This window comes from Lytechinus pictus, chromosome 7 (genome assembly GCF_037042905.1).
Source record: "Lytechinus pictus isolate F3 Inbred chromosome 7, Lp3.0, whole genome shotgun sequence".
Lineage (NCBI taxonomy): Eukaryota > Metazoa > Echinodermata > Echinoidea > Temnopleuroida > Toxopneustidae > Lytechinus > Lytechinus pictus.
The window spans coordinates 46,332,636-46,348,627 of record NC_087251.1 but is presented as its reverse complement, the minus strand read 5'-3'; the positions used below and the strand labels follow the sequence as shown (position 1 = coordinate 46,348,627).

At 37.6% G+C, this 15,992-nt stretch overlaps 1 protein-coding gene across 1 annotated transcript in view; it reads right to left on the bottom strand.

Annotated features, from left to right (window-relative positions):
• Window positions 1-1,658: 1,658 nt before the first annotated feature.
• LOC129264138 (uncharacterized) overlaps window positions 1,659-15,992 on the bottom strand; it is a 31,717-nt gene continuing 17,383 nt past the window's right edge. The window contains exons 10-16 of the mRNA XM_064102912.1: window positions 15,498-15,712; window positions 12,372-13,288; window positions 11,483-11,676; window positions 9,352-9,491; window positions 7,603-7,793; window positions 5,394-5,496; window positions 1,659-3,320 (exon numbers count right to left, since the gene is read on the bottom strand). Of these exons, the coding sequence (XP_063958982.1) occupies window positions 3,150-3,320; window positions 5,394-5,496; window positions 7,603-7,793; window positions 9,352-9,491; window positions 11,483-11,676; window positions 12,372-13,288; window positions 15,498-15,712 (1,931 nt within the window). The 3' untranslated portion in view covers window positions 1,659-3,149. The remainder of the gene's footprint in view (window positions 3,321-5,393; window positions 5,497-7,602; window positions 7,794-9,351; window positions 9,492-11,482; window positions 11,677-12,371; window positions 13,289-15,497; window positions 15,713-15,992) is intronic.

The following is a 15,992-nucleotide window of genomic DNA, read 5'->3' as shown; positions in this document are numbered from 1 at the left end:
AATATAAAAAGATAATGAAAGTTATAAAAATGGAGTAGACATGAAATTACAGAATATCAAGGAAGACCATTTGTTGCATAAACAGTATATAGTGGTATGCACATAAAGCCCGGCTCACACTATGCGATTCGTTGCAACGTTATTTTTCAAGAAATTGCATTTTGCATTAAATATGAAAGTTCCAAGAAGTAAAATTATTTCATCTAAAGTTTGGCATAATGTAAGGAATACTAAAGTCATGTTTTACTTTCCGGCAAGCCCTGTGGTCGGAGTAAAGTCCAAGTTGGCTTCAAGTCGCAGCCGATGATGACGTCATTACGATTTGAATTTGTTTTTATTCTTTCAGGGAGGCTCGAAATGGACGAATTTCGATTTCAGTAGTCCTACCACTATTCTGAACTCTGATTCGTAAGATTTTATTAGTTGGAATATCCACTTCAAATGTTATCACAATTTCTTTGAAATTCGAATCGCATCGAATCGCATAGTGTGAGCCGAGCTTAACAGAAAACCTCTTGATAATGGCAAAATTGTGCTCCAACAACAATATATAAAATAGATGTTGAATTCATTACCTAAAGAACAATTGTCTGCATCTCAGAAAACTAACCAGGCCAGCTTCGTACGACAGCTGATTAAATGATACTATGGTCTATAATTCAATTGAAATGTACATTTCATAATTCTCCAGATAACACATATATATATATATATTATTTACAAAGAACCAGGGCCCCATTGCATAAAAGTTACCATTATGGTAACTTTGCCATTCAATGGTAACTTGCATGGAATCATTGATTTTGATTGGCCGTTGATCAGCGTTACCATGGTAGTTACCATTCATTAGATGTCAAAGTTAGAATAATAGTAACTTTTCTGCAACGGGTCCCAGGGTTTGTTTCACAAGGAGTAAAGTGTGACTTAAGAGTCATGCGTAGGTACCAACTCGCACATGATATGTAAGGCACGACTATTTGGACTAATATGCAGTTGTACGCATCCCCTAACCATGATTTGTCCAATGTGGTGATACCTTTTATACCGCAAGCAACTTGGAATTTAAGTGCGACTCTGAGGCCCGAATTCACAAAGGTGGTTTTGAAAACCCACAGTTGAATCCATGGTTTATGCAGATTTCCTGTATACATTACGCTTAATTTAGCGTGTATTGGGCGCCGTGTATAAGAAATGTCCAATGCTGATGCGCTTCACTGTCACAGTGCGCTAAATTGACGCCTGTTACCATGGTTAGATACGCTATTTTATTCATGAGTCCACTGTTTGAAGAGCGGACTCATGAATAATAACAGCGTAGATAACCACGGCAACAGCAGCCAATTTGGGGCACTGTGACAATAAAGCGCATCAGCATCGGACATTTCTTATACACGCGCCCGATACGCGCTAAATTAAGCGTAATTTATATAGGAAATCTGCATAAACCATGGACTCAATCGTGGGTTTTCAAAACCACCTTTGTGAATTCGGGCCAATGTCATACTTAAACACCCCCTCCCAGTTCCAATCAGATACTGAGAAATATATAGATATTTTTTTACAGAAGTCCTTGCAAAACCATTATCCAGAAAGGTTAGAAGTCATTCATCTCCAAATCATGCCCATCAAACAATAAAAAAGGATGAGACTATGTAATGTTGCCTTGAAATATTTTGTTTTACCTTTATTTCCTTCAGATACCATGGGTATATTTACTTTTCTCAGGAATTATATGAATGCACACAAAATTAAAAATTTGCAATAATAATAATACATAAGTGAGTGCAAATCAAGTTTTTAAATGGTAATTCATGAATATTGGTAAAAATCATATTAAGAAGAAACAAATTTACAAATACTGTACACAAATATTGTTAAATAGATGCATGTATATTTACAATTCTGAAAATCGCAAACATTATTTACACACAGCTTAACATATACACAGAAAAGTGTATCAATGGAACTCAAATGAGCAAATAATGTACAATGAATTTATATCTTTCAAGAACATTCAAATCCATTTTGCTATACATGTAGGTAATAAAGTGAACCATTTAAGTATTTTCACAGCACATATCTACACCTTCCAATTGGTGATTCAGGTAATAATTTCAGCCTTTAAGCCTGGCTCGTACATTTGCGTTTTAAGCTGCATGTTGCTACTAGCCGGAAAAAAAGCAGTACGCAGCCTAATGCAGTATACTAGGCAGCATAATATTTGGTTGCAATTGCACTTTTGTGTACGTGCTTGTACAAAATTGCATGCAGTAAAGCGAGGTGATGCGAGTTAAAACGCTGCATTAATGCCTGCGTTAACTGCTCGCTGTCGGTCATTGTTGCTCGTTCTTGCACGTCCTTGCTCGCATTTGCTCGTTGCCACTCGTTGATTGCGTTCTGTTGCGGATGATATAAAATATTCAAAACATCCATGCTAGAATGAAGGGCCTCTGCTTTGTGTTGCGTTTGACTGCATTTGTCTGCATTAAGGCAAATTCGCAGCTGAACAGGAGCCCAAAATGCAAAGGTGTGAGCCAGGCTTGAAGGAATGTCACCTTGACACTTGAGCCAGCATATGGCGATGTACTGTATATGTCGCCAGCTGTTTTCTAATTTGGTCCTATTTCTCGATATTAAACAATTTATTCTTGACATCAGGAATTGCATTTTAATAACACAAAATATCAAATTCTGTATATGAAGACTCATTTGTGTAAAAAAAATGAAATTCTTGATAGCGCGAAATGGGACTAATATAACGGCTTGGCACAGCCTACGTTAGCCGTCATACACTGGCAAAAACAGGTGCGAAAGCCCCTTTTGGAACGTCATCACTCAATAAATATATTTTATCTTATGATCATAAGGGGACCGAAAATGATTGTGAGTATACTTTCTTCAAGTTTTAATCTTATGTTACTAAAATAAAAAAGAAAGAAATTACTTTGAACATCAGCAGGCAACAAAAAGGGCAAGACTCTTTCATTCATTCTGAGCTGGGAAGCAAAAGAGAACAAGGTTCCTCTTGGGCTAGGTACAAGGTAAAATTATATTCCCCATTTATGTTTGATTATTAAACTAAGCCATTCTAAACAAGTTTTGGTCAAAGGGTGGGGGGGGGGGGGATCTACCAAAACTTAAAATAGGCTTCAATCCTTCTTGTGTTTCTGTCCCGAGTGGCTTTCCTCTTCGTCAGACCAATAGTAGTCGGCTTCCTCTTCCTCGGAGTCTACATCCTGTACGGGATCCACCTGTAATGCTTCTGAGATGGTTGGAGTGGTCGGCATGATCATCTCGCTTCTAAACTTTCTGGATTTAGCCTATGCGGACAATAAAAAAAGGAAATAATTTGCTGTTATCATGTAATCATAGAGATGAAACTAGTAATAATAATGCATTCATTCTGTATGAGAACTACACGTAATGCTTCCGACGTGGAGGGAGTAAAGGGCATGATGATTTCACTTCTAAACTGCCTGGATTTAGCCTACAGGGGGCAATAAAAAAGGAAATATTATACAGATATTGCCTACCTAGAGTTTGAATACAACATTTCCTCTCCCCGACGGAGTTATATTTTTCCCAAGGGATTAAATTTTGCCCGAAGCGCGCAGCGCTGAGGGAAAATATTCTCCCGAGGGAAAAATATAGCTTCGGAGGGGAGTTGAAATGTTATTTATTAAAACGATAGACCAGGCAATATCTGTTATATTATATAGTCTATGTGGATTCGCCATCAGAGATTACATTCATCATCTTGCTCCAACCCGAAATTCTTGCTACAGCTCTGATCCATCTACATCATAATAGAAAATATTTTTAAAATACATCAAGCGACGCATCAAATACATCAATCGACGCGTCAACACTAGCGCGTACATCAAACTACCTGATTACGCAACTTGTAAGCAGCGAGTGACGTCATCTTAGTGAATATAACACCGCAATTGACAATACAACGCAGTTATAACGCTGTTATATCTACTGAGGTGACGTCAAAACCCAGAATATAGCAAATGCGATCCTCGCAGCTATGGTCACGTGATGGCGTATTGACCTATCACTGATTCGAATCTACATAACCTATGTAATATATTTTGCTGTTATCATGATGTATTTAGAAGATTAATATATTTACCTTAGGGTGCAACTAGAGTGCATGTATTATGAAACACACAATTTCAAAGGTGAAAAAGAAGAGCTCTTGTAGGGATATTTTTTCTTGAAAATGGTCTAAAAAAGGACTGTAAATATATAGATTTAGAGAGACTTGAATCATGAGTTCAAGTGAAAAGACTTCCGGGTAGCCTAACATCCCTATCAGGAGCTACACAGGAAATTTTTTAGTCTTCTATGCATTCATTTAAAGCAGATACGAACCAATAGCGCCATCTTGAGTCCTTAAAGGTCAAGTCCACCTCGGAAAAATGTTGATTTGAATCAATAGAGAAAAATCAGACAAGCACAATGCTGAAAATTTCATCAAAATCGGATGTAAAATAAGAAAGTTATGACATTTCAAAGTTTCGCTTATTTTTAACAAAATAGTTATGTGAACGAGCCAGTTACATCCAAATGAGGGAGTCGATGATGTCACTCACTCACTATTTCTTTTGTTTTTTATTGTTTGAATTATACAATATTTCAATTTTTACGAATTTGAAGATTAGGACCTCCTTGCCTGAACCACAAAATGTTAAAATAATGGAATTCCACGTGTTCAGGGAGGAATGAAACTTCATTTCACATGACAATGACGAGAAAATCAAAATATTTCATATTTCATATAATAAAATACAAAAGAAATAGTGAGTGAGTGATGTCATCAGTTCCCTCATTTGCATACTGACCGAGATGTGCATATAACTGTTTTGTGAAATGAAGCAAAACTTTAAAATGTCATAACTTTCTTATTTCACATCCGATTTTGATGAATTTTTCAGCGTTATGTTTGTTGAATTTTTCTCTTTTTATTCAAATCAAGTTTTTGTTGGGGTGGACTTGTCCTTTAACTTCTCATACCTGGCCAGTTTCCTGACCCATAATGTTAGTGCAGTCTAGTAATATAGACCCACTTGAATGATAACATGCTAATTAACTACTTAATACATTTATACCACGATAATTATGTTACCAAGTAGCAAAACAATTACTTTTCCTCTCAAAACATTTTTCTATACAAATACAATTATAGGTCAATTTATTCTCTTTGGTATTAGTAGATATCTGAAAACGTATATTTCAAGACTATGCATTTGTAACACACAGTCAATGAGAGACCACACACAGTTTACTCCCCCTTTAATTTCATCCATAGTAATGATGGATGCATTACACATTCTTGTGCAAACTTCATGATCTTCATTCTTTTTCTCCCCTTAGAATAAACTTGCCTTGACGGGTGAACGGATTTCAGGTATTGTTGCTGGCACCTTCTTCATCCGTCGACTGGCTCGTTTCTTCTGCATCCCAAAGATATACTGATCTATGTGTTTCCTAGTACAAAAAAAAGGTAAGGTACATTAAGCACCAAAAGATATAACGGCCTGCTAACATGCATCAAAACTATATAAAAAGATTTGCTCAATATTACGCACTATAACAGAGCACTATACTATCTGTTTTCACATGGATAAGGTTAACCGGTCAATGACACTGCAAGCCCACATACAATTGTTATGAAATCTACCATGAACTATTTATCCCCAAAACCCAAGTTGATGAGATCCTGCTGATGCCAAGCCCCCTCCCCCCGAAAAAAAAGGACCCCAACAAGATTTTTTAGCTACGTGAAGCCAGAATTATGTCTTCACCACTGCCAGTTCAGACATATATTACACACCTAACTTCTTAATTAATACCCCTTTCATAAACCCATCCTCCAATTATCCGCCTAAGAGTAATGCGGATAATTCAATAAAAATTGCATTCACAAACTCCGAAAATAATCCGCACTATTTTTTACGAGCGCCCGACCTGAAAAAGGCGGATAATTGTCATGGCAACTGCACACACCCCCTCCGATGGGGTTGTGTTGGAAAAGGGTGACCTTGTGACTGCACCATGGCAATTATCCGCATTACTTTGGAAATGCGTTCATAAAGTCAAAATCTGGTCCCGATGCCGCTATTATGCGGATAATTGCAGCATCGAAATAATGCTGATAACTCTGGTCCCGCTCCGATTTTACGACCAAATTATGCAGATATTATCCGCATAATTGGGTTTATGAAAGGGGTATAAAACAACCACAAAATTTTGTGACCTTTGACCATATGACCCCGAAACCTAATCAGATGATTGACCCTCCACTATGCATACTTGGATCAAGTTTGATGTTGATCTATGTCAACATGTCTTCTGTTATAGTGGAATTAACAAAAGTAAGGTTATTCTTCTATTTCATTAAGTTTTTATGAATATTTCCCACACAGAAACACGTATGTGATTCAAATGACTGGGGGTGACGTGAGAAGAGGATTCAATATCATGATTTCCATGTCTGACGAGTTAAAGTTACAATGCAACACAAAATACAACAATCACACATCACCAAAACTTAAAGGACAAGTCCACCCCAACAAAAAGTTTATTTAAAATAAAAAGAGAAAATTCCAACAAACATAACACTGAAAATTTCATCAAAATTGGATGTAAAATAAGAAAGTTATGACATTTTAAAGTTTCGCTTAATTTCACAAAACAGTTATATGCACATCCTGGTCTGTATGCAAATGAGGAGACTGATGACATCATCCACTCACTATTTCTTTTGTATTTTATTATATGAAATATGAAATATTCTTATTTTCTCCTCATTGCCAAGTGAAACAACAATAATTCTTCCCTGAACATAAGGAATTAGCATTGTTGAATACTATATGGTTCAGTCAAGTTGGTCCATATTGTCAAATTTGTAAAAAATGAAATATTGTATAATTCAAATAATAAAAAACAAAAGAAATAGTGAGTGAGGGACATCATCGACTGTCTCATTTGCATGTCACTGAGTTGTGCATATCACTGTTTTTTGAAAAATAGGCGAAACTTTAAAATGTCATAACTTTTTTATTTTACATCCGATTTTGATGAAATTTTCAGCATTATGCTAGTTTGATTTTTCTCTTTTTATTACAATCAACATTTTCCTTTGGTGGACTTGACCTTTAAGTAAGCCCATACACTCCAAAACATTTATAAATCTAATTCTCCGAATTAGAAACATATTCACTCTTGCAATCTCAGTAATAAGGAGCTAAATAATGACAGAGACTTCCAAAAGTTTACAACCCAAATGACAAACTTGAAATAATAGTTTTTTGTATAAATAGGTATTTCTTAGACTGAAGGGCACACATATTCAAAAACAAAATTCAAATTAGACTTTAAAAACAACCGAGCACTCACACAGCCTACACTTAATATATGAATGAAATTAACTTTTGAAACAATATCTTCCTGACAAGACTGTATGATAATGACTTAATGGCCTTAACAATTCTGCAAAATATTTCAAGCACATGAGTCTAATTATTTTATCAATACTTCTTGTCACTCCTAATGTTCTTGATATTGAAACACACTCTGAGATAGAAAACTTACGTTTCAACAGAACTCAAGAGGCCTGGGCTTATTGCAAATGAATGAGGAGTCTTCTTCCCAGAAAGAGGTGCAAGGAGGTTGTGGAATCGTGTACTGGGCGTCTTCAAGCGGGCCGAGCCCGGGGTCTTCGACATCGTCCCGTCGTCATCGTCATCCAATTTCTCTTCTCCAAGATCAAGATTTAACAAGGGCTGGCGGATAGAGAAGTAGTCAGGATCAAATGCATAAATGCTTGTGTCACATCCATCAAGTATTTGCATACAACTACAGCACGTTAAAATGGTAAGGTAATGCACTATATAAATGTTCAGTTCAGTTTGGTTTATTTTCATATCTCACAAAATATAATACAGTATAACATTCAACAAGAAAGGACGAAACAATAATGATAAAATAGTACATTACAATAATTCAATATAAATAAGATGGTGGTACAGCCCGACCTCTCTCATCCGGCCTCCCCTTATCCGGATCTCTCTATTATCCGGGCGCACACTTGCCAAGATTTTTTTTTCCAATTCTATCTATAGTACGTGGGGAAATGAGATTTCAATCCTATACGCAAACTCACTTTGATTACATATATTTTCCAATATAGTCTACCTACAACAACATTATTTTTCATGAAAATATCTCACCCAAATCACCGAAAGAACTTAGACAGGATAATTTTCCAGTAAATCAGGGCGCAGCGCAAACATTTCATCACATTCTCTTTTTCTTTCCCGGGGAAAAACAACACGTCTCGCTCGCTAGCGCTAGGCCTCAATACGGACAGCGCCATTTATCATATGTGAGCCTACAGTCAGTATAACAATGGCTGACAATGTGAAGCTGCGATGATCTAACTGTTAAATTTAGTTTCATCGAGTCATTCTCTTTCTTTCGAGGTATGCTTGATGTATACCTCAATCATTTTAGCAGGTAAATTATCCAGGAGTTTTGGCCATCGATCGATTTCATTTCCGTAAAAATACTGCCCATAATTTACACTAACACTGCAGTGAATACTGTCTGTATGCCCACTACAATAGATCACGTGTAGCTACCGCCGTTGGGGAGGCAGCTGCGTTTATTTGATATTGGGTCTCCCAGATCCGGATAAATCCATTATCCAGATTGGTGCTGGTCCCAACATGTCCGGATAAGAGAGGTCGGACTGTAATAACATTTGAGAATGCCAGATTGGAGACAAATATATAAAGATGAGAACATGAAAGGTTAAATAATAAAAGCAGAGCTTTCAATTTATAATTACAATTTATGTAACTTTCATGGAGGCAGAACCCAGTACCCCCCCCCCCATCCCCCCAAAGTTTTTTAATATGAGGCCTTTCAATTTGGCTGATATTATTTGCATATATTACAAAATAAAAAGAGCCTACAAATTTAACATAATTTATGAAATGTAAATAGTTTAGATTATTTTCCATTTGTTTCCATCACAAAGACTAACGTACTAAAAATGATGTGAGCCACTCATTGAAAGTTACTGCTCTAGACTTACAGGGTGTTCCAAGAAAATTGCAATTGATCATAAGTCAATTTCAGGTCCTAAAAACGATTGAAAGTCATGCATTTCATTGCAAATTGGCAACTGATGGTCTGCTCCTTACATCAACAAATATAAATTGCTGTGCTTTAGTTGAAAGTAATCAAACACTTGTAAATTTACATATGAAATTTGCAATTGACTGCAAATATTTTCTTGCAACACCCCCCTACGGATCTGTCACGTGGGACCTATACCTTCATCTTCTTCCTCTGTTTCTTGAATGGAGTAGAATCAAACAGATCTTCTTCCGAGGCCTGGTTGTGCTGCTGGATCAGTTCTCGAAGCTGCCTCTTCCGTTTCATAGTACCCTTCGCAGCAGTTAGGGCAACAGGCTCTATGAGACATCAAGATAAAATTATTTTTAAAAAAGAACATAGTAATTAAGAAATATCATGAATTTGTCAATATAATCTTGGCCTCAAAAGGCACAGTGCATAAGCTTTCCTTTTAGCTTCCGAAAAAGGACTGGGGGGGGGGCCATGATGCCCCCCCTCAACGCTTTGCGTGATATTTCCGGAACGCAAAAAGATAGAGCCACAAAATTTACGAATTTTTTCTTTGAAGTCTTGCGCAACTTTTGAGACCAAATTCGTGACGTAGGAATGCGAAGAAACATGTCTTTTTATGAGACAATGCAATGCCGAAAATGGCTCATTTTTATTATTTGTGCACAGAGTCTGTGGGAGATGAAATTCATAAAAGGGTGATTATTTTTCATTCTATTTGGTCTGCTTAATTGATTTAGGGTTTAACATAGGTGTTAAATGGTCTGTAATAATTTCCATAAAAAAAAAGAAAAATAGAAGATTAAGAAACAAAAAATGTTGGATAAGCTTTAACCCTTATTAAACCCTTATCAATTTGACCCCCCCCCTCGACAAATTTCGTCAATACGCCGTCACGCCAAATTTTTTTACCCCACCGCTCGCTGACTTTTTACTTTCAAGTCTTGCGCATCTTTTGAGACCAAATTGGCGACGCCCGGGTACGTTGTTCCGAAATTACGCAACATTTTGTAAGTGCATGTCAAACCCGAAATTGCTCAAAAACGTGATTCCATGTACAAAGTCAATGCAAATTGTGTTTTTCAACCAAAAATCATAAATGTAGGGCTATTCTGAGTATTTCAGTGGCGAAATCGCCCCGAGACCCTGTTTACTTTTTTCTTCTTCCCCCCCTGGAATGAGGTCCTTGTGATGAAATTCCAGAAGAGACACTGGTGGGGAAAAATGCAGGAAAATAACAAATTTTCTAGCATATATGAGCTCATATAAGCCCAGTCATCCCCCCTGGGGACTTAAACACAAAGGCCCGTATTCTGAAGCCAGGTTTAACTTGGACCATGGGTTAACTCTGTGCTAAAATTATGGGAAGCCAAATGTGTCAACATTTTTTTTGCTTTAAATGCTTCTGTTTGCTGTTCTCTTTCCTAATTCTTTAACGGTGAATACAACTATCTTATTCATCCTTCCCAGACAATTAATGTTTTTGGAGTCATATGAGCTGATAAACTGAACCTTTATTGTTAAAGATTTATGTCACAACTGGCTTTCTATAGTTAAACCACAACTTTACACCAGAGTTTAAATTAAACCAGAATACGGGCCAAAGAGTTTAATGCAATTCAAAGTCATCTACACACACATGGTATTCAATGGGTAACCTCATAGAGTACCATGCAATACTTAGAGCACATCCCCTACACTTGTTCTTGCCTATATGGTGATGTCTTATATACTGCATGCAACTCAGAATTTCAGTGACCTGTATGAGTGATCCTGATTTGATATGGTTTTAATAATACATAGCATTTATGAGGTGCCGATTATCTAGTTGCCTATTCAGTGGTGCACTATATATTACCCCGGCTTTAGCTCCAGCTGCTAAAGGCGCTTGGTGCATTCAAGGAATAAATCCTGCCGAGAACCCATTCACCTCACCTGGGTTGAGTGCAGCACAATATGGGTGAATGTTTTGCTGAAGGAAAACACGCTATGGCTTGGAATCGAACCCATGTCCTTCAGATTGAAAGACGAGAGTTGTAACCACTAGACCACAACGCCCTCCAGCTGTTTGCTGGTCTGTATTCAGTGAGCAAGCACCTCAAAGGGGAAGTTCAGCCTGAAGAAAAGTTTGTTGTAAAAATAGCAGAAAAAATACTGGTAAAGGTCTGATGAAAATCAATCAAAGATTATAAGAGTTATTAGAATTTTAAGCTTTGGATTTTTGAAGTCATTTTTAAAAATTTATTTCATTTTTCTATATACTTTTTGCCAGGGTGAACTTCCCATTTAATGATGTGAATATAACAAAGGAAATTGGTACCTTTTGCACGTTGGTCCTTAGCTTCTTTGTCTTTAGTGGGTTCCTTGGTGTTCTTGGACTGGTTGGATTTCCTGGTAGTCTCCTCAAGCTTTGCCTGATGCTGCTGCTGACACTCCCATTCTGTCCTGGTGCCCACAGTAGCGGCCACTCTGTGCCAGAACTGACTGGAACTCGGTTGAATCGTGTTCAGAGCACTGCACAAAGTGAATTGTCACACATCAAGAAAGGATGATAATTAGTTCCGTAGCTGAAAAGGTACTATTTTCCACCACAGAAAAATAAAAATCTGCAAAGCTACATGTATCATGCAACGTTTTGTTATGGTTTGGTTTGTGCATATACCTGTCATTATCTGAAAGGAGATAAATGCAATGATATACAAATAAAGCACTTGTGCGAGTGTTTAGTGGCAGTACAGTGCTCTTGAGAGGATTTCGTACATATTATGACATCAGAGGCATTAATCCAGCATACCTGCCTGACTAGCGCAAGATGGTAAAGCATAACCATGTTAGGCCGCATGCACACTTTGGCTACAGTGCGCTTGTTGCCAAAACACTTAACAAACAATCTTAACTGCCAGAAATACTTGCTACCTGTACAGTCAAACCTGTGTCAGTGGCCACCTCTTTATAGCAGCCACCTGTCTATAGTGATCACTAAAACTGATTCCCATGGAGGCATGTTATGTATATAAGAACCTGACTATAGCAGTCACCTGTCCACAAAGGCCACATTTTGTGTTTTCCTTGGGCGATTACTAAAGACAGGTTTCACGTTATTTTAAACTAGATTGAATTCAGAAGATTGTGACAAATTGCTTCATAAAACGTGTCTGCGTCTGATGAGGATGGGCTTAAGAGGAAATGATAAGATCAAATTGTCTAACCTGTGAAGACGCTGAAGTTCATCAGGCATCCAGTTCCCATTTGTCTCGTGGATCCTCTGTGACCTACGAGACTCTGGCGGTGCTTGTTTCGTCTTCTTGCTCTTAGCTTGTTTTTTAACTTTGTCTTGTTTTTGAGATTGGGCGCTACTCTTGCTTTTCCCCTTTGTATTTGTGTCATTGTCTTCCCATTTCTCCAAAACAACAGACGGAAGCATATTTGAACCAAGCAACACTCTCTCATTAGTTCTTGAAGATGTTCTCCTTCTATTCTTCGAGGAAGCTTTGCTTTTTGAGCTTGCTGCAGATGAGTCTTTCCTGGAAAAGGAGGTATTCTTTCCTTCCCCTTCACTAGCAAAAGCAGATTCTTCCTTCGCAAAGTCTTCATCGTCACTTATATTGAAGTTCTCCTCCCCTTGGGAGCGCTCTGCTGCCGATGAGGAACTCAGATTACCTTGCGACCATCTCCTGCTCTGATTTGATAACCTTTGTTGCTTGTTCTCCTTCAAGACTCCCATCACCTCACCGTATAGGTCATAGGGCTGGTTGTGTCTCGTGGTAGCATGATCTCCATTCACTCTGGAACCTGGAGATACCGTGTCTGAAGCAGCTGTTAGACTTGCCAATCTAGGATTGCTCAGTGATCTTTGATGGTTAGACGATTCTGAAGACATCCTTCTAGAGCTCTGAAGACTATCCTTTTCAGATTTTGCTTCATGGCTGCAATCTTTGTCATCTTCTTTTGTCTTAGAGGTGTCCAGATTTCTCTTGTTTTTGGACACGATAGTTTTCTTTTGTATCCTCTCTGACTGGCTATTCTTGCTCTCCATGATGATACCTTTTCTTTTTGATGTTGTGGACTTCACTGCTTGTACCCTGCCCGTTGGGGTCTCCTTCTGGATACACCGCCTTCTTGATCTCTGAAGGACAAAAAAGTATTGCATTTAATTCAAGAATAAAACTAAGTGGCATCATCATTTTCATTTCAGTGTAAGAACATATATTACAACAAGCAGGCAAAAATTAAAATATTCATTTTTGGGGCTACATGTACTTTCACAACCTTCTCCCTGTATTTGCATCACTGGATAAGCTTTAATATGGCAGTGAATGGGGTTTTTTCTTTGCCCTTTTTAAAATCATTTTCCAGGGCTCTTCGATCATTTGGTGGGGGGATTGTCTCTGACAAAAAAAGGCTCTCTTAGGGTGTGTTGCAAGAAAATATTTGCGTTCAATTGCAAATATTCTGTTGCAATTTTACAACGGATAGATCAATGTTAGCTGTAGCAAATCAGATTAAACTTCTTGTTTCAAGGATCAGATTAGCAATCAATCACTAATTTGCAATTAACTGCAAGACATTTGATTGATTTAGACTTGAAATTGATCGCAAGTTTCTTGCAACACCCCATAAATGTTAGTCTGGGCTTTGAAAAATTATTATCAGTGCAGTAGGTCTATTAATTCATATGAAAGTTACTATACAGAAGAGAAGTGTGATCATGTACAGGACTTGCCAATAGCCTATCATCTATATTCTTGAACTGCTTTCCCTTACCAGTTAAGGAATCCAGTTAAGAAGATCGCTTCGCTTAGGTATTCTACACGCAGTGCGTGCTGAGAAGAGTGCCAAACATACATGCACTCACTTTCTTGCAAAGATGGCTTTAAAGGTCAAGTCCACCCCAGAAAATGTTGATTTGAATAAATATAGAAAAATCAAACTAGCATAATGCTGAAAAATTCATCAAAATCGGATGTAAAATAAGAAAGTTGTGACATTTAAAGTTTCGCTTATTTTTCATGAAACAATGATATGCACATCTCAGTGACATGCAAATGAGACAGTCGATGATGTCCATCACTCACTATTTCTTTTGTTTTTTATTGTTTGAATTATACAATATTTCATTTTTTACATATTTGACAATAAGGACCAACTTGACTGAACCATATTTTATTAAACAATGCTAATTCCACATGTTCAGGGAGGAATTAATCGTTGTTTCACTTGACAATGAGGAGAAAATTAGAATGATTCATATTTCACGTAATAAAATACAAAAGAAATAGTGAGTGGATGATGTCATCAGTCTCCTCATTTGCATACCGACCAGATGTGTGTATAACTGTTTTGTAAAATTAAGCGAAACTTTGAAATGTCATAACTTTCTTATTTTACATCCGATTTTGATGAAATTTTCAGTGTTATGCTAGTTGGATTTTTCTCTTTTTATTCAAATCAACTTTTTGTTGAGGTGGACTTGTCCTTTAATACCGAAGAAAGGTTGTGTCCTCACCTACGCACCACTTTAAACGAGGCAAAGCGGTCTTGAAAATCACATTCTGATTTGGTTTTCGAAGCTGGTTTTGAAGACCACTTTAATAAGATCGCTTCCAAGGCCACTGCGAGCAATCCCATCACACCTTTAACTGATTTCCACTTAACTTATTCAAACTAAACTAGTTCAAGAAAATAGAATGAGCACTACTAAGTACTGATAATGGAAATGTTTACAGCACATAGCAATTCAAGAAGAAACTATGCGCACTTTACATGTGCTTACATATGATATATCATCTCAAATAAAAAACACAGAAACCCTACATTATTTCATACAAATCAGAGCATTGTGGAAGAGCCGTGGTGTAGTGGTTCTGACTCTCGCCTTGTAAACAGAGGGTTGTGTGTTTGAATCCCACCGCGGTCTACTGTCCTTTGGCAAGGCGTTAATCCACACTTTGCCACTCTCGACCCAGGGGCTAAATGGGTTCCCGGTAGGAAGCGAAAGTTATTGTATGTTTGAATTTGCCAGCGCCATAATGAGGCTGCGATGAATGCAAGGAATGCTCCCCAGGCAGTGGAAATTGTGCACTTTTCTTGCGGGATTGCAATGAATCCAATGACTGGGGTAATGATATGCTGTAAAGCACTTTGAGCCGTTATGGCAAAAATCGCTATGGAAAAACTAGGGGCCCGTTTGCCATTATGGCAACTACCATTGAAACCTTTATTTTGATTGGCTGCTGAGTGCTGATGCCATGGTAATTGCCATAATGGCAAAGTTACAACAGCTGTAACTCTTTATGAAACGGGCCTAGGTATTATTATTATAGTCATCTGGGTACCTGTGATATGTCAATCGAACCTGTAACACTAAGACTGGTAGCTGATACAGGTGTATAGTCAACAGATCCTTCAAGGAGTTCTGCAGCCCCATCCATGTAGAGAAGCGTCCGTTGCCTCTGGCCCCTCCAGTACTGAAGGGGAGGGAGGACCTTCCGGCCGCTCTTGGTAGTTCTCACCTTTTCCACGCTGACGCACGAGGGCGTGACAACTGAAGCTGGATTTGGAGAAAACAAATCAATACGCAACCACACTTTAGTCTATTTATCATTTTGCTGTCTAAAGCTACGGTGTACAATGATTATTTACTGTTTTGTATATCAAGACCTACTCAATTATTTCATAGTTCCCTTTTTTGTAAATATCTATTATTCTTAAATGACTGATCGGGATTACTATTGTAAGTGTGGGGTCATGTACTGTACGCGCTATGATAGTTTTTGTTTTAAATGATTCTACATATTCATATTCATAATAATAATAATAATAATAATATA